Source organism: Heteronotia binoei, chromosome 1 (genome assembly GCF_032191835.1).
Source record: "Heteronotia binoei isolate CCM8104 ecotype False Entrance Well chromosome 1, APGP_CSIRO_Hbin_v1, whole genome shotgun sequence".
Taxonomy (NCBI): Eukaryota; Metazoa; Chordata; class Lepidosauria; order Squamata; family Gekkonidae; genus Heteronotia; species Heteronotia binoei.
In genome coordinates this window covers 17,977,374-18,000,795 of record NC_083223.1, presented here as the reverse complement: position 1 = coordinate 18,000,795, position 23,422 = coordinate 17,977,374, and the positions used below count along the sequence as shown (strand labels likewise).

Here is a 23,422-nt window from a genome sequence, read left to right as displayed (position 1 = left end):
GCCGCTGGTTCCTGCGGCACGTCGGTCAGAGCCAGAACATGGCGGAGGCGGCTCCTTTTGGCAGGCGAGGAACAGGAACTGCCGCGGCGGCGGCGGCACGCAGCGCATCGCGCCCCGGAGCGCAGCCAAGGCCCGGCCGCTTTCGGGCACGCGGCTGCAGCGGCACCGCCCGCCAAGCTCCGGCCGCCTGCGGCCCGGAAGGGCGCTTTTCCCGAGAGCCCGTCGCCGGCTCGCAAGGGACGGGAGAGAGACGATTCCCGCGGTGGGGCCGACCTGCGTTTGCAGGCGAGCGCTTCCCGGTCCGCGCCAGCGCCATGGAGGAAGCCTCCCCCTTAGGGAGGAGGAGGAGGAGGAGGGAGGATGTTTTGACCCGCTTGCGGACCTCCAGACGACCGCGGGGATTCTCTGAGCCGACCGGGAGAAGGCCGTCGGAACGCAGCCAGACAACCTGGGGCGGGGGGCGGCGGCGGTTGGTAAGGGGGTCTGGAAGGTTGGCCGAGGGAAATGCTTTTGGCACACCGCCCCATACCAAGGATCAAGGGGGGGGGGGATGTTCTTCGACTTACCGGGAAGCACGGTTGCCACCCCGCGTTTGGGACATTCAGGGAGATTTGGGGATGGAGCCTGTGGACTCTAGGTGGCTTTTTCTAGAAACCCCCACCTCCTTCTCTGCTGGCTCGGAGAAGGCATTTCTCTTGAAATCCCTTCTTCAAGCCAGCCAGTGGCTGGGAGCATGCATTTAAAGTTGCTTTCTTTCCACCTTCCTCCCCCTCCTTTGTCTATTTGCTTCCTTGCCTGCCTGTGTTTATTCTGTGTGGGTCTTATGTTAAGCAAGTTTGGTCACCCCTGCGGTGGGGTCTCAGCAGGGTATAGGATGGCCACGTCCTCCCTGGGTACTTGGGGGGGGGGGAGGCTGGGGTTTGGTTGGTTAGGTTGGGAAACGCCTGGAGATTTGGGAATAGAGTCTGGGGAGGACGCGGACCTCAGTGGGGTACAATGCCATCCAGTCTACCCGCCAAAGCAGCCATTTTCTCCACAGGTGGTTTCCTTTTATTATCCATTTTCTCCGTGGGAACTGATCTCTGTAGTCTGGAGATGAGCTGCAATTCTGGGGAATCCCCAGGCCCCACCTGGCGGTTGGCATCCCCAGCCAGTAACCTCAGTAATGCTTCTGGAAAGATATGAATTTTACTAATATTGTTATCTTTCTGCCATGCAAGCTGGTTGGTGTACCTTGGGCCAATGGCCCACTCTCGGTGTAACTTACCTCACAGAGCTGTTGTGAGGGTAAAATGAAGAAGAGGGGGACAATGTAAATCACTTTGTGGGCCTTTGGGGGAGAAAGGCAGGGTGCAAATGAAGTAAATATCTTCCCAGCTGTTCGTTCTTGGAAGGTTGTGAGGAGTATTTCCAGCGTTTCCCACAGATAAGTCTAGTGGTTGTTAGCAAGTCTAGTAGTTTCAGAAGGCAGCCGTGTAGGTTTGAAGTCGAACTCTTAACTTTCAGTCCAGTATAGTATGGCCTCATCCTTCCTTAAGGGGCATGTCATTCTTGGGATGATACTGGATTTCCCAAAGTAATGATGGGGTGAAACCTTTTAAATCTATCTGTGCTTAGAGGCCATCAGTAAAACACCTTTTTCCATTATGCTATTTCCAGAAAGGTAGCTCTAATTACCAGTGTTCCCTTTAAGCTGAGTTAGCGTGAGCTAGCTCACAGATTTTTAGCCTCCAACTCACGCATTTTTGTCTTAGCTCAGGAAGGATGACCCCAGAGCACACTAATTTATGCAGTACCTCACAACTTTCATGCCAGTAGCTCTCAAAGTAGAATTTTTGCTCACAAGACTTCAGCTTAGGGGGGAACATTGCTGGTGACCTATAACAAGAGTTTTGTTTGCATATGATGGGAGTCGGTTCTGAGTTGCGAAAACTTATCCCACGAATGAATGTTGTCAGTCTTTGGAGTGCCCCTGTATAAATAAACACCTAGCTGTTCATTCTCACAAGGTTGTGAGCAGGGGTCATTTTGCAGATAAATAGGTGGTGGAGCTCATCCAGGAATTATGCAGCTGCACATACTATTCAATGGACAAGGATGTGGAACTCTCAGAAAGGTCCAGGAGCTGTGCTCCTGTGAGCTCCCACTGAATTTGAGGCCTGGTTGTGAGCAGAATTTCCAGTGTTTCCCAAAGGCAAGTCTTGCGGTTGATTGCAAGTACAGTAGTTTCAGAAGACTCCTGTTTTATTCTTGCCTATTTTCATCAGTTGCATTTTAGAGAAGGGCATGGTGGCAGCAGCTATTGTAACTCTACATTGCAAGAATATCTGGAGGGAAAGGGTTAAGAGCAGGACATTTTTTATACTGTTTTTTTATAATGTTATTAAGTTTATTGTTAATGTTTTATATTGTTAAATTTATATTGTTAAATTTAAAGGCTTTTATTCATTATTGTATGTTTTCATAAAATGTTGTTAGCCGCCCTGAGCCTGCCGAGGCGGGGAGGGCGGGATAGAAATAAAATTTATTATTATTATTATTATTATTATTATTATTATTATTATTATTATTATTATTATTACTACCAGGAACTCTTTTACATATTAGGCCACACCCCCTGATTTAGCCAATCCTCCTGGCGCTTACAGTAGACCCTGTAAGGAGAACCCTGTAAGCTCTTGAGGGATTGGCTACATCAGAGGGTGTGGCCTAATATGCAAATGGGTTCCTGCTACAAAAAAGGATGCACTCATGCTGGTGCAGTTGGCTGCACCCTCTCATCAGTTAGATGTCCAGCCTCTTTGGCCCTTGCTAGCCTTCTGTGTTTCGTTTTATATAGGACCTTTCCTCTTCTCTTTCTTACCTGCTTGCAGCTGTAGCAAGTTAACCTTTTTTTTTTGTAACAGGAGCTCTTTTGCATATTAGGCCACACACCCCTGATGTAGCCAATCCTCCCGGAGCTGACAGTAGGCCCTGTACTAAGAGTCCTGTAAGCTCCTGGAGGATTTGCTACATCGGGTGTAGCCTAATAGGCAAAGGAGTTCCTGCTACAAGAAAAGCCCTGGATGTACCCACATTAATATCTCATGCAAGACGTTCTTCGGTTTTTGTCAATCCAGATTTTGTTCTCTTGTCTCCATTGGAAGTCAGATCATCTTTGTAATTTGTTGGAACAGCATTTCCTCCTTAACCGGGAAACATGGAAGATCAGGGATACTGCATAAAGCTTCTGTCTTCCAGGGCAAATAGTTTTTTTTTTTTTTTCATTTAACCCAATAGAAAGCGCCATCAATTTTCAGCTGACTTGTGGTCAGGGGTGGAATTCTAGCAGGAGCTCCTTTGCCTGTTAGGCCACACCCACCTGATGTAGCCAATCCTCCAAGAGCTTACAAAAGAAAAGCCTTGTAAGCTCTTGGAGGATTGGCTACATCAGGGGGTGTGGCCTGATGTGCAAAGGAGCTTCTGCTAGAATTCCACCTCTGCTTGCAGTTGACCCCTCATGTGGTTTTCAAGGCAAGAGATGTCCAGAGGTGGTTTGCCACTGCCTGCCTCTGCGTAGCAACCCTGGACTTCTTGGATGATCTCTCATCCAAAGACTAACCAGGGCAGACCCTGCGTAGCTTTTGAGATCCCATGAGATTGGGTTAGCCTGGGCCATACAAGTTGGGGTAGAGAAGGGCAGGGCTTTCTTTGTAGCGGGAACTCCTTTGCCTATTAGGCCACACCTCCCTGCTGTAGCCAATCCTCCCGGAGCTTACAGAAGGCCCCGTACTGAGAACCTTGTATGCTCTTGGAGGATTGGCTACATCAGGGAGGTGTGGCCTAATAGGCAAAGGAGTTCCTGCTAAAAAAAAAAAAAAAGCCCTGGAGAAGAGCATGTAGAATGTCCACAACACGACAGCCAAATTCTGCCTCCTACAGTTTCAGGGTCACTTTGATTCATGCAGTGAATTCCTGTGATCACCTCCGCCAGCGGTGTGACAGCTGGACTGAACCTCTCTTTCCCTTCCTGTTTGCAATTATTTAAGTCTGGGCATGTCCAGAGGCTTTATGAGCAAGGGAGGGGAATTCTTAGGAGCATCTCTGCCTGGCGAGCTGCTGTTTCCTTTCCTGTTTGCAGGTGTTTAAGCCCTGTGAGAGCCTCAGGCACAAGCCAAGAAGAGGTTCTCAATTTGCAGCCTATGGCCTTGAGTGAGCAGGCTGGGTAGATCCGGGACCATCTCATGACTTCTAGTTTATTGGACTTTGTTCCTTTAAGTTCTATTTTTGTGAGTACCTTTGGATCTCCACTGAGGAAAAAAGCAACGTAATTTTTTTTGGGGGGGGGGGAGGGAGGGAGGAAGAATAAAATAAGGCAAACCCCAGAACACATCGTTATCACAAAACAGTAGCAAAACAGAATTTTAGAAATGTGTTTGATCAGCAAGCCGCACGTGACTGGTCTTCAAATGCACATAGTATCAAGGCTACTTTCTGGGGATAAATCTGACTGAAGCAAAGAGAGGCCACCTTCCACAGAGTTTTTTTTTTCCTTTTCTTTCCTGAGCAGGGATTTTTTGGGGGTGTGTGTGGAAGAGCACCCACATGACATCACCCACATGTGGCTCTCCCACACACATTGTTTGGCTCGCAAAGCCCTCACTGTCCTGTGGGCCGGTTTGGAGAAGGCATTTCTCTCTTTAAATACGTCTCCAAGCCAGTTGGCGGCTTGGATAATGCATTTAAAGTTGCTTTCTTTCCACCTCTCCATCCCACCTCCCTCCTGTCTTGCAGCTCTTGAACATCTGACATTTATTGTATGTGCCTCTTATGTTAAGCAAGTTTGGCCACGCCTGTCCCAGAGCCAAATTAGAGTTCCATATCCAGCACTACTTCTGTTTCCTAGCTCTGAAATGGAAATAGTCACCTTTTACAAGTGTATTTTTCAAGTTGTCCAACAGGGGTCCCCAAAGTGTCCACTAATACCGTCCTTGGAGTCCAGAAAGTGGTTGGGATTTTTTAGAAAGTGGGTGAGGCTGAGTGGGGCATCTCATTGGCCGTTGACAATCTCATGGGCTGTCAAGGGTAATTAACACATGGAATTCACTGCCACAGGAGGTGGTGGTGGCTACAAGCATAGCCAGCTTCAAGAGGGGATTGGATAAACATGGAACAGAGGTCTATCAGTGGCTATTAGCCACAGGATATAGATGGAACTCTCCATCTGGGGCAGTGATGCTCTGTATTCTTGGTGCTTGGGAGGGGCAACAGTGTGAGGGCTTCTAGTGACCTGGCCCCACTGATGGACCACCTGAGGGCACCTAAGTTTTTTGGCCACTGTGTGACACAGAGTGTTGGACCAGATGGGCCACTGGCCTGATCCAACATGGCTTCTCTTACGTTCTTAAGATTTACATACCATTGTTTCTGCGGAAACAGTCAGAACAGTGTTGGTTTTATTTTCTACTGCATTCCTTGTGACCACTGCGCTTGGCTTTGTTTACGGTCCTGCTTCTCATGGTGACTGCTTTGTACGAACATAAGAGAAGCCATGTTGGATCAGGCCAATGCCCCATCCAGTCCAACAGTCTGTGTCACACAGGGGCCAAAAAGTTAAGTGCCATCAGGAGGTCCACCATTGGAGCTAGAAGCCCTTCCACTGTGCCCCCAAGCACCAAGAATACAGAGCATCACTGCCCCAGACAGAGAGTTCTAGCAAAACGCTGTGGCTAATAGCCACTGATCGACCTCTGCTCCATATGCTTATCCAATCCCCTCTTGAAGCTGGCTATGCTTGTAGCCACCACCACCTCCTGTGGCAGTGAATTCCATGTGTTAATCACCCTTTGGGTGAAGAAGGACTTCCTTTTATCCATTCTAACCTGAGTGCTCAGCAATTTAATTGAATGTCCACGCGTTCTCGTAGTGTGAAAAAGGGCGAAAAGTCTTTCTCTACCTTCTCTATCCCATGCATAATCTTGTAAACCTCTATCATGTCACCCTGCAGTCAACGTTTCTCCAAGCTAAAGAGAGCCCCAAACATTCGCCACCCCTATGTTAGCATTCCAGAGAAGCCTAAAGACTTTAAAAGGTTGGGGAAATCTCTGCTCCACAAGATGAATATCAGCCTAATCTGATGAACGCACAAAATGAATTTACAGAAGAACATAAAATAAGCAATTGGCTGCCTTTGCTTCTTTGTGTATCTAGATACGGGATGAGGAAAGCAGTGATAAATACTCAACAGCAGTCTGTATAAATTTCATGTGCATGTTTATTTAAGAGGCCTAACATCAAAGGAAAAACTATACTAAAACAGATGGTCTTTTCTGGATAAAAAGTCTTCCGTGATTTCACCGCAACTCAGCTTTTCAGTTCTGCATTCACTTCTTCCCAGATTTTCTTCTCGAGTTTTGATGTGTCGTATTCTAACATCATATCGAATTCTCTCCAAGGCATGCTCCACCCTTTCACTTTTTCTTTGTCTTTCTCAGTAAGATATAAATCAAAGTCGATGCCCTGGATGTTAAATTTGGGGTGCTCCCAGTGCTTGGACCAAGGTCTCGGTTTCATTCTGACTTTCATCTAGTACAAACAGAGGTAAAGAAAACACATCAGAAGATCGACTTCATCGTTTTCCTTTTTAAAAATTTCATACCCACCCACCTCTTCCTTGGTTCCCAGTGATTTCCCAGAGTCCGTGACCAAGCGTTATGGATGTTTCCTCAGAGGGGAATCCCATTTTATTCACTGAACCCAAACGCCCAGGTAACTCTTCTTAAGCAGGGCTGGAATTCTAGCAGGAGCTCCTTTGCCTATTATTACAAAAAAAGCCCCACTTCTCCCTCTCTCTTGCTTCTGTGGCAGCAGCTTGCTTTGCTGGGATTTCTCATACACAGAAGCTACAGAGCAAAGCCTCTGTATTCCCTACTGGAAGTGTGGGGGAGGGAAAGCTTGCTTTGATACGGACCACAATATTACAGGAGTGCTAATACTTTATTTTACTTTATTGTTTCACTGTGTCCTTTGTTTTGTAGCTGGAACTCCTTTGCATATTAGGCCACACACCCCTGATGTGTGTAGCCAATCCTCCAAGGGCTCAAAGCAAGCCCTGTATGAAGAGGCTTGTAAGCTCTTAGAGGATTGGCTACATCAAGGGGGTGTAAATAATATGCAAAGGAGTTCCTGCTACAAAAAAAGTCCCGGGGAGAAGGAAGTTGACTTGCTTGCAGGCCTGATAGGAGCCCAAGGGCCACATGTTTGACCTCCCTGCAGGGGATATGCTGAAAATAAACCTGTGTGATATAAAATAGATCACTAGAGGGGGAAAAGCACCAGGTGAACAGACCATTCCCCCCCCCCCCCACCCGAAGAAACAGGAACTTACCCGCAAGTAAAATGAGAGTGCACAAAAGTGCAAAGGAGGCAGAGATTTGGGGTTTGCTGTTTTATTTTTGGTTCTACCTGGAAATGCTTTAAGCTATTCTTGTAAGCTGCCTTGAATCACAAGGAAAGATGGAATAGAAATAAGGGCTTTTCTAGTTGCAGGATTTTTTTTTTTTTTGCATATTAGGCCATACCTTTCTGATGTAGCCAATCCTCCACAAGCTTACGGGGTTCTTATGGGGCCTACTGTAAGCTCCAGGACTGGTTACATCAGAAAGGTATAGCCTAATATGCAAAGGAGTTCCTGCTACAAAAAAAGCCCTGATTTTAGTAAATAAATAAAAGTTTTCCTATAGAAGCCCTGCCATGCTCCAGACAGTATTTCCCACAGGCAGAATGGCAGCTCCTTCTCAACCGGCAGTCATCTTGGAAACTATCCGGGGGCCTCTGCCAATAGCGCAACTCCGAAAGCAAAGACCCCAAGCAGAACCAGAGTCATGCACCCATTCCATGCTGTTGCAAAATTAGTTTGCAGGAAACACGATGACCAAGAACCAGCTTCCACTTACCTTGTTGACAGGAACCTCTTCATTCGCCGCAAAGGGTATGGGCGCCATGTTCACATCAATAGTGCTGTATTCAGGAAGGGCGTCTCGTAAATACATCAAGTTGTCATCCAGCCTCTTCTCCAGCTTCAGAACCTTGATCTCTTGGATTAGAGGGTTGTACATCTCAAAGCAGATTTCGACGCCTGAAATGGAGAGACGCGTCTTTAGTCCGGTTTGATTTATCTCGGCAGGGCGGTCTCTGAGAAATAAAGACCCTCAGAGATCCAAGTTTGGTAAAAATACAACCTTTGGAATCGTACAGCTGCAAGAAGAAGAAATTAGCTGAGAGCCAGCATGGTGTAGTTGTGGAGAGCAGTGGAGTCTAATCTTGGGAACTGGGTTTGATTCCCCCCTCCTCCACAGGAAGCCTGCTGGGTGACCTTGGGCCAGTCACAGTTCTCTCAGAACTCTCTCAGCTTCACTTACCTCACAGGGGAGGTAAGTGACTGTTGGGGGAGGAGGGGAAAGGAATTGTAAGTCACTTTGGGCAGGAATGCAGTTCCGGCTGGCTTGGTGTCCAGGGGTGTGGCCTACTGTGTAAATGAGTTCCCGACGGGCCCTGACTTTGAGACTTTAGGGTAGAGAAAAGCAGAGTATCAAAAAAATTGCTCATCAGAAATAAAAATCAGAGCTGCACAAAGATATAAAAAGATGCTGCTATCTCTCTGGATATCAGCCTTTTTTATAGATTAGATCAGCTATACCAGGGAGCCATGTGTGGTTCTTTCATACATATTGTGTGGCTCTTGAAGCCTCCAGTGCCCCGTCGGGTCGGGCTGGCTTGGAGAAGGCAGTTGTCTCTATAAATCACTTCTCCAAACCAAGCCAGCCAGTTGCTTGGATAATACATTTAAAGTTGCTTTCTTTCCACCTCTCCTCCCTCTTCCCTCCCCCCATCTATTTGCCTTCTTTCCTGCCTGTCTTGTGACTCTCAAATATCTGACATTTATTCTATGTGGCTCTTACGCTAAGCACGTTTGGCCACCCCTGAATTAGTCTGTAGTTTTGTGGCCCAGTAGCCTCTTCGAGACCAACAACGTTTTCCAGGATATAAGTTTTCATAAGTCAAAGCTCCTTTTGCCAGGTTACAGAGCCAAAAGTCCTACTGTTACGTGACTGACTTCCCAGTCAAGGGAAGGGAACAAAGCTTGTAATCTTTAATCTTAAATCGTATTTTATTTACTTTGTTTCTATCTGGCCTGGCTCCCCAATAAGGACCCAAAGTTGCTTCTTCCCACCTCTTCCTCCCCATCTTTTTTTCCTTTTCTTTCCTTCCTTGCGGCTCTCAAACATCTCACGTTTATTCTATGCGGCTCTTACATCAAGCGAGTTTTGGCCACCTGTGAGCTATAAAATGCATCCTTCAGCAAAACTTAAGATATCGAAATGCAGGATCACGTTAACGCCGCTCCCAGCAACATTTAGATCCTTCACCGGCACCTGAAAAGCTTGAGAATTATACTCCGATAAGGTCATACTGGAAATAAAAGGGTGTATGTAAAGGGCTGTCAAATCTCAGCCAGTTCACGGTGACCGGGCAGGGTTTTCAAGGCAAGAGACGTTCAAAGGTGGATTGCCATTGCCTGCCTCTGTGTAGTGATGCATGCTGGTCCCCCGTCCAAATACCGGCCAAGGCTGACCTTGTTTAGCTGCTGAGATGTGCCAGCCTGCACCATCGAGGTCAGGGGACCGGAAATAAGTGCCAGAATTTATTTTTGCTGCAACTACGTACACACGAGCATACAAATCTGCCTTATATTGAATCAGACCCTTCGTCCATCAAGGTATCGTTCTGGGGTGGCCAAACTTACTTAACGTAAGACCCACATAGAATAAATGTCAGATAGAGGTTGAGCTGGATAATAATAGACCTCAATTAAAAGCACAGCGGAATAGCTCAGTTTGTTTGAGAGCCGCAAGACATGAACGTCAGATGAGAGACGTGAGGGAGGGAGGGAGGAAGGAAGGAGACTGCAGATTTATACCCTGCCCTTCTCGCTGAATCAGAGACTCGGAGCGGCTTACAATCTCCTATATTTTCTCCCTCCACAACAGACACCCTGTGAGGTGGGTGGGGCTGAGAGGGCTCTCCCAGCAGCTGCCCTTTCAAGGACAACCTCTGCCAGAGCTATGGCTGACCCAAGGCCACTCCACTCCAGCAGCTGTAAGTGGAGGAGTGGGAAATCAAACCCAGTTCTCCCAGATAAGAGTCCGCACACTTCACCACTACATCAGGAAGGAAAACAGATGAAGGGAGGGAGAGGTAGCAAGAAAGCAACTTTAACTTTAAATGTATTCTCCAAGCTGCCAGCTGGCTTGGCTTGGAGAAGAGAGAACTGGCTTCTCCAGGCTGGCTGATGGGGTGGTGTGGGCTTTCAGAGTCACATGTGTGAAAGAGCCACATGTGGCTCCCAAGCCGCAGTTTGGCCACCTCTAGTATTGTCTATTCAGACTGGTAGCAGCTTTCCAGCATCTCAGGCTGAGGTCTTTCATGTTATCTAGTGCCCAGTATCTTTTAAACTGGAGATGCCAGGGATTGAACCTGGAACCTCCTGCCTGCTGAGCAGATGCTCTACTGCTGAGCCACAGCCCCTCCAGTTTGACAGTCTGGTGCAGTGGTTAAGTGCATGCACTCTTATCTGGAAGAACCAGGTTTGATTCCCCACTCGTTCACCTGCATCTGCTGGAGTGACCTTGGTTCAGCCATAATTCTGTCAGAGCTGTTCTCTCAAGAGCAGTTCTTTCAGAGTACTTTCAGCCCCACCTACCTCACAGGATGTCTATTGTAGGGAGGGAAGGGAAAGGAGACTAAGCCACCCTGAGACTCCAAGTGAAGAATGGAGTATAAATGCAATCTCTTCTCCCTGAGAGCAGGCTGAATCAACATTTGCTTCCAGCAGCTCTCCTCCTCTTGAGGCTGAACGCCATCTCCTTAGAATCATAGAGTTGGAAGGGACCTCTAGGGTCATCTAGTCCAACCCCCTGCACAATGCAGGAAACTCACAAACACCTCCCCCCTAAATCCACAGGATCTTCATTGCTGTCAGATGGCCATCTAGCCTCTGTTTAAAAACCTCCAAGGAAGGAGAGCCCACCACCTCCCGAGGAAGCTTGTTCCACTGAGGAATCGCTCTAACCATCAGGAAGTTCTTCCTAATGTTGAGCCGGAAACTCTTTTGAATTAATTTCAACCCACTGGTTCTGGTTCTACCTTCCAAGGCGACGGAAAACAATTCCACACCCTCCTCTATATGACAGCCCTTCAAGGACCTGAAGATGGTGATCATCTTCGTCGCCCTCCTCTGGACCCCTTCCAGCTTGTCTATATCCTTCAAGAGACGTGTTCAGACATGCACCTACCCTGTCCTTCTATGATGTTTCGTAGTTTGAAGGTTGCTCCGAGCCCTTTCCCCGAGATCTGAACGCAGATGCCTACAAAAGTGCTCTTCTTTCCGGGGGCGCAAGAGTCTGCCGTCGTAACAGAAAGGATGCTCCCTGTCGGGAAAAGAAGGAACAATGGTTTTTAATGCCAATATCAGTTTCTTTCTTTTTTCAGTTCTGAATAATTTTATTTCAGAAATCACAGACAAGATAACAAATATACAAAGCCCAAAGTGACAGTTCACAAATAGATTGTTTCAGGCTAATATAAGATATAGAAATAATCGGTACTTATTAATGCCAAACCAGTAGACTAGAATTAGACATGCCCTGCCCAAAAATATCACAAGCAAAACCATCTAGAAAAGGGGACCACTTAAGAAGAAGGGTAGACCTACCACCTGGTCTCATCCTACCACCTGGCTTGTGAGCAATTTTATCCAAGATAAAATACTCCCAGCACTTACTCAGCCAGACAACCAACGAGGGAGGGGAATTTAACCTCCAATTTGTTGCTATTGCACTTTTATTGGCATAAAAGCAGTGGTAATTCACAATCAGAAATAGATAAGAGAGGCCTGATTAATGATAAAAACAGGCGCATAAAACAGTTAGTTAAAATAATAACCAATGATATGAGTGAAGAGTGAGTAGTCGCCCATAGATGAAGATACAGTGGTGTGCTTAGACTTAATTTTGTAAGCTTCTGCTAAAAATTTCGTAACATATGTAGCAATCTGAGGGTTAACATCCTCTAAAAGGTAAATTAAAGTTTTTCCTTTGGTGAAAACCCCGCGCTGGAGATATTCAGTGATTCTGTGATTTGCAAAAACGCCAATTGGCAGGGAACTTTATTACCTTTTATGGCTATCCAGACCAAATGGCCAAGCCACACTGTTTTATCATGTGACCACAGCCAGTTTGCACTCTTAAACAACAAACTGCACGTATTTCAGCCCACCATACCTGATCCCCTCGTCTGATGAAGTGTGCTTAGAGAGCCCACGAAAGCTTACGTTCTCAATAAAACTCGGTTGGTCTTAAAGGTGCAACTCGACTCCTGCTTTGTTCAACCGCTTCAGACCAACACGGCTGCCCTCTTGGATCTATCAGGCAAAAACTGTTTACGTTGCAAGGCAAGGCAAGGCAAGGCAAGGCAAGGCAAGGCAAGGGCCCCTGTGCAAGCACCAGTCGTTTCCGACTCTGGCGTGATGTTGCTTTCCATAGCCTTCCCCAGTCTTTTACACAAGGCAAGGAAAGGGTACTCTTAAAATAATACGATAATGCCAATGTCATGGCTGATCTTGCTGTGGAAACAAGCGCTCTGCCTACAGGCGGCCAGAGCAAAAGTCATCGGGCTCCATGGACATTAAAGCACTTTGTCACCAAGCTTTCTGCGCCATCTGAGGTTTATATCAAGAAGTTCGTATAAACTGTAGCACACCAAATATGTACAATAGAAGTCCTACTTTTCACCTATTTCTGTGCAGGACAGTTTCATACCATTGGGTCGTCTGTACCCAACAAGGGATGTGTATGTCCATGTACAGAAATATTATTTATTGTGATGCATGAAACAATGGAATTGTCCTGACATCTGTTGTTCACCACGCCAGAGGTAGTACATGTAAAATAATACACTGTGTTCAGTGGCTATTAGCCACTGTGCGTGTGTGTATATATATATATATATATTTTGGCCACTGTGTGACGCAGAGTGTTGGACTGGATGGGCCCTTGGCCTGATCCAACATGGCTTCTCTTATATTTTTATGTGACTCAGAGTGTTGGACTGGATGGGCCACTGGCCTGATCCAACATGCTTCTCTTATGTTCTTAATAAAGGGCAAAAAATCGAAACACACACGTCAAGGTCAGTATTGTCTACTAAGACTGGCAGTGGCTGTCAGGTGTAGGTCTTTTGCATCACCGCTTGCCTGGTCCTTTCTAACTGGGGATGCTGGGGATTGAACCTGGGACCTTCTGCGCGCAAAGCGGAGCCTCTGCCAGTGACTCATGGCCAGTCCCTGAATCAGACCTACCATTCAAGCTAACTGATAACTGCACATGCATTGCCTGGTGTCTGTATCTTCTGAAGCACCACAAAAATAACAGAATTCTACACCGTTTAGGTGCAAAACGGCAGGATGCAGTCAATCTACCAGATAAGCGAAATGTTTTCTTTCAGCTTTTCAAGGGCTGTCTGAAATGAATATGGGGCATAAACATTTAAAGAGGCAGAGCTACGATTTCAGGACAGATGGTGCATATGGATTTTCTCCCTTTGAGGAAACGTGTGAAAGATTTGTTTGCTCTAAAACTAGAAATTGTTTACAACAGCAACTGCTGCAGCTGTTGTAATGTAGTACACAATGCAGGTGCAACTTAACTCTTGCTTTGTTCAACAGCAACTGCTGTTTGTTTTGTGCCATAACGTGTCACTTATCACACTCAGGGGTTTCTGACATGTTGCTGCCAAAATGGTTTATTATTTGGGCTGATCTTTTGTGATGGTTTTGCTTTTTCTCCAGAAGTGTGATCCTATACGTTTATTTTATTATCTAGATGCATTTTAATAAATTCACATTAATTAAGACCATGAAAATTCCCTGCAGCACTTAGATTTCCCAAGCTAAACCCTGAATCCAGGTGGGTAGCTATGTCGGTCACAAGTAGCAGAACAGATTTTGAGTCCAGTGGCGCCTTTAAAATGAACAAAAGTTTATGCAGGATATGAGCTTTCATTTGCACGCACAATTCTTCAGATACAGAGAAATGGAAGCTGATATTTCAAATATGCAGGCAGATGCCTACAGATAGGCGGACAGCAAATTTGCATGCAACTTAATGAAGATGTTTTGGCACATGCAAAGACGAAATAGCAATAACAAGCTAAGCAGGGCTTTTTTTGTAGCAGGAATCCTTTGCATATTAGGTCACACAGCCCTGATGTAGCCAATCCTTGTGGAGCTTACAGTAGGCCCTGTAAGAAGAGCCCTGTAAGCTCTTGGAGGATTGGCTACATCAGGGGTGTGTGGCCTAATAGGCAAAGGAGTTCCTGCTACAAAAAAAGCCCTGAAGCTAAGGTTACAGGTCACAGTATGTTTGGATTTAATTACTGGGAAAAAAACATTGGAGCAAGAAATGTATCTTATTTCAAAGAACAGAAAATGTAAAAAATTAATTTTTTTAAAAAAGACTGGCTACGAAGAATATAAAAAACATCACTCACATGCCCATCAATCAATCAATCAATCAATCAATCACATGCCCATTTTATCGAGCATGGCCAAATGGTGATATTATAAAGATTATGGATCTTTTCTCATGATTTCATGCTCATCCATAAAATTGTAAGATTGTAAACTGTATATTGAGGATTACTCAGTCCAATGGCTTTCACTCCAAAGACGAAATCCAAGGCCTATGTTTTTAAATTTGTATTTTAAGTGCACTGGGTAATAAATTGATATTTTTTAAAAAAAATTCATTGTTATATTGCCTTTGCTCAACCTTCTTGGCATCTAACACAGTTATTTATTATGGCCAATATCTAGAATGCCAGGAGAGCCAACCACTCTGCCCCTTAAATCAACTGCACAATGCCACAGTTAGGAATTTTCAGCACAATCTTTTGCAGTACCCAGGGCTTTTTTTTGTAGCAGGAACTCCTTTGCATATTAGGCCGCACCCCCTGATGTAGCCAATCCTCCAAGGGCTTACAGGGCTCTTAGTACAATGCCTACTGTAAGCTCCAGGAGGATTGGCTACATCAGGGGGTGTGGCCTAATATGCAAAGGAATTCCTATTATAGAAAAGCCCTGGCAGTACCTAACATCACCATTATGCTGTGTTCTAGACCTCCCACTGACCAGCGTAGAACTCCGGGATGTTTAGTACTTTTCTCCTCCGGACCATATCTCTTCTTTCAATGTAGTACATAAAAGGATCTGTTCTTCCTCGGGGAGGAATGAATTCAGGACTCAGGAATCTGTCAGACACACAACATAAAACACAACTAAGACAGAGTGCATTGTCATTCTGTGTTTCAGAAGGCACACAAATAGTTTATTTAGAAAATGACTGAGCTGCTTGTCTAGGGAACCAGCCCGCCCTGAGCAGCGTAGAAAATAAACACAATAAGAATATAAAAACATTAAACATTGTTAATTAAAGGAAAGGAAAGGTCCCCTGTGCAAGCACAGTTAATTAATTAAAACCTGACAATAAAAACCCAGACAGAGCCTAAAAACACTCAATGGCTTAAAATTCATTTCTGAAGAATTTCCAGGCTAAAAACACACTATAAAACTAAGTGAAAACTCCTTAACGCCAGGGTAAGCAGAAATGTTTTGACCTGGTGCCTAAAAGAGTAGTGTAAAGCATTGGACAAACCTCAAGGCTAAGGATTTTCCACAGGTGAGGTGCCACCACTGAAAAAGCCCTGTTTCTGGTTGCTACCGAACTCACCTCTAAAGGCAGGGGCTCAGAAAGCAGTGCTTGTGAGCAATGTTCTCTCTAAGCTGTAGACGCCTGTGAGCAAAAATTCTACTTTGTGAGCTACTGCATAAATTAGTGTGCATTAAAGTTGTGAGTTACTGCATAAAATTAGTTTGCTCTGGAGTCATTTTTCCTGAGGTAAGACAAAAATGTGTGAGCCAGAGGTAAAAAAGTTGTGAGCTAGCTCACACTAACTCAGAGGGAACACTGCTAGTGAACCTTCTTACCAGGCCTCTGCATTACAAAGGAAATAGAGCTGAAATTTTTACCGTCTTTCCGCAGCGACAGGCTTTGATTCATCGATAATGACTGGCTTTGGAGGTGGCTTAAATTTGGGCGGTTGTCCATCTTTACAGTGGAGAAAGGCTGAGACAGAAAAGTACCCTTCAAGAGACAAAACGACAATCAGTTTCAAGCTCAACAGTAACAAACATCTGCCCTCTTCTTGAGACTTCATGCAAATCAGTTTCAATAATACATTTATATTAATGTATTAATATGGTGCACTGATTTTATGGATTTAATGTTTTTATAATGTTGGACATCGCCTGGAGCCCTACCAATGAAGGGATTAGGCAATCCACAAATGTAATGTAATGAATAAATAATCCTTTATTATGATTTTTTCAGCAGAGCCAGATGGCTTTCCATTTTGATTCTGTGTAAATTTACCAGGAAGACATCTACGTTCCATAGGACTACTCCCAAATAAGCATGCTCAGGGTACATAAGAGAAGCCATGTTGGATCAGGCCAGTGGCCCATCCAGTCCGACACTCTGTGTCACACAGTGGCCAAAAGAACCCAGGCACCATCAGGAGGTCCATCAGTGGGGCCAGGACACTAGAAGTCCTCACACGGTTGTCCCTCCCAAGCACAGAGAGTCCCAACAATACGCTGTGGCTTAAAGTCACTGATGGACCTCTGCTCCATATATTTATCCAATCCCCTCTTGAAACTGTCCATACTTGCAGCCACCACCACCTCCCGGGGCAGTGAATTCCATGTGTTACAGCCTTACACATACAAAAACCAGGAGCTAGAAGCTGTTTAGTTAAGATCAATTTCCTGCCCCACCTTGAAACTGTGCTTTTCATAGGTAAAAACTACCCAAGGAGCAACTGCATATGTTACATTTTGGATAGCCACACTGCTTTTAAAGGCACACAATCTCAGAAAAGACAGCAAACTATATACGACGTAAACAGTACATACAGTAAATAGTCTTTTTAAAAAAGAGGTCTCACAACACAGAGCAACGTGGGGGCATCATGATGTAAAAGACATTCAGGAAAAACTGCAAGACATGCTGACCCGGAAAGTAATGCTATAGTGCAAAGGTGGTCAGACCGCGGCTCGGGATCCACACACGGCTCTTTTGCACATATTGTGCGGCTCTCGAGGCCCCCACTGCCCCGTCAGAAGGCATTGCTCTCTTTAAATCACTTCTCTAAGCCAAGCCAGCTGGAGGCTTGGAGAGTGCATTGAAAATCAAAGTTGCTTTATTTCCACCTCTCCCTCCATTTTGCTTTCCTTCTTTGTGGTTCTCAAACATCTGGCATTCATGTCTTGCAGCTCTCAGACATCTGACAAACCTACGGGACTGCCTTCTCCGCTATGTCCCTGGAAGAGCATTATTCTCTACAGGTCGAAATCTACCAGTGATCCCTGGCCCTAAAGAGCTTTGGCTGTCCTCAATGAGGGCCAGAACTTTGTCAGTCCTGGCTCTGACCTGGTGGAACGCTCTGCTGGAAGACATCAGGGTCCTGAGGGATCGTCTACAATTCCACAAGGCCTGTAAAGCGGAGATGTAAAGCTTTGCCTGAGGACAGAAATGGTTGCTCAGCTGGTACCCTCCGCCCCACCCAAGGGGAGACTTCCCGTTCCTGATGCCCAGAAAGCAGAACTGTTGCATGTTATAAAGGATGCCCCTGGGTTGCAATTTGTTTTAACTTACTGGCTCTACTGATTTTATATATATTTTTGCTGCTGTACATTGCCTACAGCCCAGCATTGGCCCAGAGGAACATGAAGCTGCCTTATACTGAATCAGACCTTCAGTCCATCAAAGTCAGTATTGTCTACTCAGACTGCAGCGGCTCTCCAGGGTCTCAAGCTGAGGTTTTTCATGCCTATTTGCCTGGACCCTTTTTAGTTGGGAGATGCCAGGGATTGAACCTGGGACCTTCTGCTTACTAAGCAGATGCTCTACCACTGAGCCACCATCCCTCCCCAAATTCATAATTGTAACTATTGTTATAATTGATGATGATGTCTCATGGCTCTCAAACATCTGACGTTCATTCTACGTGGCTTTTATGTTAAGCAGGTTTGTCCATCCCTGCTAAAGTATCTTCTTCCAAACATCATAAACCATTTTTTAAAATACACACACATACACACTTGCCACAGCCTTGACTCTGTACTGTATATTCACATTGTGTTTTTACGTGAGCATGGAAAGACCTGAAGATCCTTGCAGAAAGGTTTCCTCTCCTTTCCCTCCTTAAAGAATCTGAGATCTGTCCCTGCCAGGGAAAGAATGAATTCTGTGGCAATCTTATCCTTACGGAAGAGGCTGCCCGCTGATCTCTTCTCTCATTCCATTCAGCAGGCAAAATAAGGCTCTCCAGTTCCACCTTTTCCTGACTGAGTCTAAGGGTGTCTCACTGGGTTAATTATTTTAACATGTCATGTTTCTAAGGGTGTCTCACTGGGTTAATTATTTTAACATGTCATGTTTCTGGCCAGATTTAATATACTTTCTTCATTTCACCACACTGGTGGAACAAGCTCCTGGAGGAGGTCAGGGCCCTGCGAAAGCTCCTACAGTTCCGCAGGGCCTGTAAGACGACACTCTTCCACAGGCATTTGCAAGTTAGATCACTGGCCTCTACAGTCTCCGAATAATATCTGGACCACCTCTTGCAATCTGCTTCATACAGAACATCTGGACCATTAAGATCTGCTTCTACTGAGAACATCTAGCTGGAATAGCAAGACAACACACTTAAGATCATAGCACCTGAAATGTTAATTTCTATGTTTTAAATTGTTTTTTAATGTTTTATTGTATGTTTATATTCATGACCATGTGAGCTGCCCTGAGCCTGCCTCGGCGGGGAGGGAGGGATTTTTATTTATTTATTTATTCTTCGCATTTCTATCCCGCCCTCCCCGTCGAAGCAGGCTCAGGTACAAATTGAATTAAATAAATCAATCATTTTGAGCAGTGAAGAAAAGTGATATTAAAATATACTAAATATACAAATAACAGCAAAAAGAATACACAAGTGCTCTCTAGGCTGAGTGTATGTATGACAGCCAGCGTTTTGTAGCAGCAGGAGAGTTGGACCACATCTGGCAGGAAAGGAAAGGAACGGTCCCCTGTGCAAGCACCAGTCGTTTTCGACTCTGGGGTGACACTGCTTTCACAACGTTTTCACGGCAGACCTTTTGTGGGGTGGTTTGCCATTGCCTTCCCCAAGAAAGCTGGGTACTCATTTTACCGACCTAATTAGGATGGAAGGCTGAGTCGACCTGGAGCTGGCTACCTGAACCAGCTTCAGCTGGAATCGAACTCAGGTCATGAGCAAAGGGTTCTGACTGCAGTACTGCAGCTTTACCACTCTGCGCCACGGGGCAGACCCAGGCTCAAATCCCCCCTCTGATAACGGAAGCCTGCTAGGCGAGCTTGGGACGCTTGCACGCTCTCAGCCTAACCTACCTCACAGGGCTGTTGTGAAGCTAAAACAAATAAAAGAACAATGTATGCCAATTTGGGTTCTCATTGGGGAGAACAGTTAGGTACAAATGGATAATTTCCCCTCCTGAAAATAAATCCCATCAAGTTCCACAAAGTTTAGTTTCAAATAAGTATGTGTACAAGATCACAGCAACTGAAATCATTGTCTGAAAACAGGTATAGGGACGGTTGCCTGTTTAGGGCTGACAGCCCTTGAGAGCTTCTGGGGACAGGATTAGGTACTGTGCAGTGCACACCTTGCTAGAGCAGCACTCCCCACACATATTTTCCCCACTGCTACACCAATAGATTCCTGCCCCCTCCTCCTGTAAGATGTGACATAATGACACACTTTCCCTTTTCTATTGTACCATGTGTGGACTTCGGGGAAACATAAATTCTAGTATCTAATTACCAGAACTCTGGTTACAAGTGGTGCATTTCCATTTGGAATATTCCATGCAATTAGAAAGCTAGCCCAGCGGGGGGGGGGGGGGACTGCCCACTCCCCTTGCTGGTTTTCTACTTGCAAGGAGTTCATAACACAGAGGGCACACATTCCAAAACGTGACCCTGCAGTCCAAACGGTACAGCCTATCACTTAAGCAGTTCAGCTCTATTGCCTGGGCAACCCCACCTGCAAATTAGACCAGGGGTGGCCAAACAGTGGCTAAGGAGCCACACGTGGCTCTTTCACACATATTGTGTGGCTCTTGAAGCCCCCACTGCCTTGGCGGCCAGTTTGGAGAAGGAATTTCTCTGTTTAAATCACTTCTCCAAGTCAAGCCAGTTGGCAGCTTGGAGAATGCACTTAAAGTTGCTTTCTTTCCACCTCTATCTCATTCCTATCTTCCTTCCTTCCGGCTCTCAAACAGCTGACATTTTTTGTTACGTGACTCTCAAATATCTGACATTTATTCCATGTGGCTCTTATGTTAAAGCAAAATTAGACCTTGGATCCGTATAAACAACGCAAGTGAGCCACGGATCCCACCCTCCACCGCTTCCCCTGCCTCTGCCCACCTTTCATCCCAAAAAGGGAGACTGCCGTCCCTCGCCATAACCCTGCAGCGACGCAGGAGAAACCCAGTCGCTTTTAAGGAGAAGAGGTGCATTTAAGAAATGCACTTCTACCTCAGAAAACCAAAAGCCACCCAAATGCGGCAGCAGAAAGGAGAGAGCCATTGCAGCCGCCTCCTACTTACTGCAATAGGTGCCTCGCGCCTCCCAGACCTTTCTGCAGGCTGCTGCCATGACGCTGAAGGGCAATCGCTTCGCCAAGAGCAAGTACGCATGCGTAGAACGCTTCTCCGGACACGGTAGCCTCGAAGGGGCAAACTTCATCGAATGCGGTCTGTATGAAAAAGGATGTTAACTTCAGAGTCGCTGAAATGGAGGGAAAGACGCCTGCTGGGGGCCGTCTTTCCATGTGAATAGATCCAAGCGGGCAGCCGTGTTGGTCTGAAGCAGTCGAACAAAGCAGGAGTCAATGTTGCACCTTTAAGACCAACCAATTTTTATTTAGAACGTAAGCTTTTTATTCTTCAGACGAGGAATCCAGCACAGTGAGCAAAGCCATACATAGCTGAGTAGAGCCATTCATAGCTGGTAGGCAATGGCCCAGAATGCAACATGGTACAGATTTAAGAACCAATGACAGTGAAGTAAAATAGGCAGTGGTTTAGAATGTAAAATGGTACAATGACAGAATAGTAAAATTAACAAATTGAGCAAACCTTTGATCTGAATAGCATGAGCATGTGAAAGCAACAAAACAGTAGTATGTCAAAATGTGGGATTCTGTCAATGACAATGGGAGATGGGTTCAATTACATATGAATGGCTCTGCTCAGCTATGTATGGCTTTGCTCACTGTGCTGGATTCCCCATCTGATGAAGTGTGCTTAAGAGCACACGAAAGCTTACGTTCTAAATAAAAATTGGTTGGTCTTAAAGGTGAAACTTGACTCCTGCTTTTTCCATGTGAATGTAGGTCTTGAAATGTTGTTACAACCCCCCCCCTCCCCAAAGCATCCATTTCTACTTGAAATTCTCCAGGAGTGAGTTTTTCAGGTCTTGCTTGACTTCCCCTAGCTAGCGTTGCCTCTCCTAATGTTGACAACCTCCCGGTGGCGGTTGGAGATCTTTTGGGATTATTACTGCTGCTTTGAAGAGTGGACTCTGGGGCATTATATTCATCTGAGGCCTCTTCCCAAACCCTGCCCTTCTTGGATTTAGGATTGCCAACTCTGGGTTGGGAAATTCCTGGAGATTTGGAGGTGGAGCCTGGGAAGGTCAAGGTTTGGGTAGGGGCATCAGCTAGGTATTATGGGATAGAGCCCACCCTCCAAAGCAGCCATTTTCTCCAAGGGAACTCATTTCATAATTCCAGGCGATATCCAGGTCCAACCCTACTCCAGCCTGCAAATCTCCAGGAATTTCCCAACCTGGAGCTGGCAACCTACTGAGTCAGGAAATTCATGGCGATTTCAGGGGAGATCCTGAGGGGGGCAGGGTTTGGGGATGGGACAAATAGGCTAGACTCCCAATGGCACCTGGAGATTTCCAGGAATTGCAACACACAGGGCTTTTTATGCAGGAAAAGCCCAGCAGGGACGCATATGCATATTTGGCCATATCCCCTGACATCACCATTGTTTTACACACGGCTTTTTTGTAGGAAAAAGCCCAGCAGGAGTTTATTTGCATATTAGGCCACACCCCCTGACACCAAGCCAGATGGGACTTTGTTCCTGTGCATTTCTGCTAAAAAAAAAAGCCCTGATAATTCAGCTTTCAGCTCAGGCTCCTGTAGAGAAGCAGGAGTCTTCTTTTATTTCTCTTTTGAAATAGCACTGAGGAGGGTTTAACAGTGAAACAAAAGAACAAGTTTATTCAACAGGCAGGAATTTAAAAAGTGAGGTCAGGGATTGAGATGGCTGAGGTAAAAGTTGTTGATAATACAGAATACGCTTCTTTGAGCAGGCAAAATGGTGTTATTAAAGTTTATTTTCAGCTATTCTTAGTTGCATGAGGTGTTCTACTAACTATTTTAATTACAGAAACAACATTTTTTTCAGAGCGTTCCCTATGGCAATTCAGGTTTTCCTGGGGTTGGCCACTGATTATTGTGAACCTAACTCCCTCCTTGGTTAAATTACAGTTTATTTCAATTTTGTTTAAAACTGTTCTCCCTTACAACAGACCAGGGTCCTCCTCAAAGCTAAACCCTCAGAACAAAGCAAGAGTCAAGTTGCACCTTTAAGACCAACAAAGTTTTCTTCAGAATGTAAAAGCTTTGTTCTACTGCTTCAGACCAACACGGCTGCCCACCTGGATCTAAATTATCAGAGACATTGGGCAGGGTTTAATCTTAATTTCCCTGGTTTGTGCCCATAGACAATACCAACTGTTATGGACCAGTGGTAGGGTTGCCAAGTCCAATTTAAGAAATATCTGGGGACTTTGGGGGTGGAGCCAGGGGACTTTGGGGGTGGAGGCAGGAGACATTAGGGGTGGAGCCAAGATCAAGGCTGTGACAAGCATAACTGAACTCCAAAGGGAGTTCTGGCCATCACATTTAAAGGGACGGCACACCTTTTCAATGCCTTCCTTCCATAGGAAATAATGAAGGATAGGGGCACCTTCTTTCGGGGCTCATAGAATTGGACCCCCTGGTCCAATCTTTTTGAAACTTGGAGGGTATTTTGGAGAGAGGCACTAGATGTTACACTAAAAATTTGGTGCCTTTACCTCAAAAAACAGTCCCCCCAGAGCCCCAGATACCCACAGATCAATTCTCCATGATTTTCTACGGGAATAAA

General features: G+C 45.6%; 1 protein-coding gene and 1 non-coding gene across 2 annotated transcripts; both read right to left on the bottom strand.

Moving 5' to 3' along the window:
* Positions 1-6,235: 6,235 nt before the first annotated feature.
* On the bottom strand, positions 6,236-21,074 carry MRPL19 (mitochondrial ribosomal protein L19). The gene is made up of 6 exons (XM_060231369.1): positions 20,804-21,074; positions 16,124-16,238; positions 15,227-15,345; positions 11,334-11,468; positions 7,935-8,116; positions 6,236-6,564 (listed from the first exon to the last, which is right to left on the bottom strand). Exons 1-6 carry the CDS (start codon positions 20,940-20,942, stop codon positions 6,343-6,345), a joined length of 912 nt encoding a protein of 303 aa, XP_060087352.1. The 5' UTR covers positions 20,943-21,074; the 3' UTR covers positions 6,236-6,342.
* TRNAT-AGU (transfer RNA threonine (anticodon AGU)) lies at positions 18,010-18,086 on the bottom strand. The gene has a single exon. It is a non-coding gene; the product is annotated as a tRNA-Thr (tRNA).
* Positions 21,075-23,422: the final 2,348 nt, after the last annotated feature.

Excerpts from the sequence above, each read along its gene's own strand:
- MRPL19 (XM_060231369.1), bottom strand. The coding sequence starts at position 20,942 with ATGAAGTTTGCCCCTTCGAGGCTACCGTGTCCGGAGAAGCGTTCTACG. Across the intron at positions 15,346-16,123 it reads CCTGTCGCTGCGGAAAGACG|ATTCCTGAGTCCTGAATTCA; the intron begins GTAAAAATTTCA and ends TGTGTCTGACAG. Across the intron at positions 8,117-11,333 it reads AAACATCATAGAAGGACAGG|GCGTCGAAATCTGCTTTGAG; the intron begins GTAGGTGCATGT and ends TCTCCATTTCAG.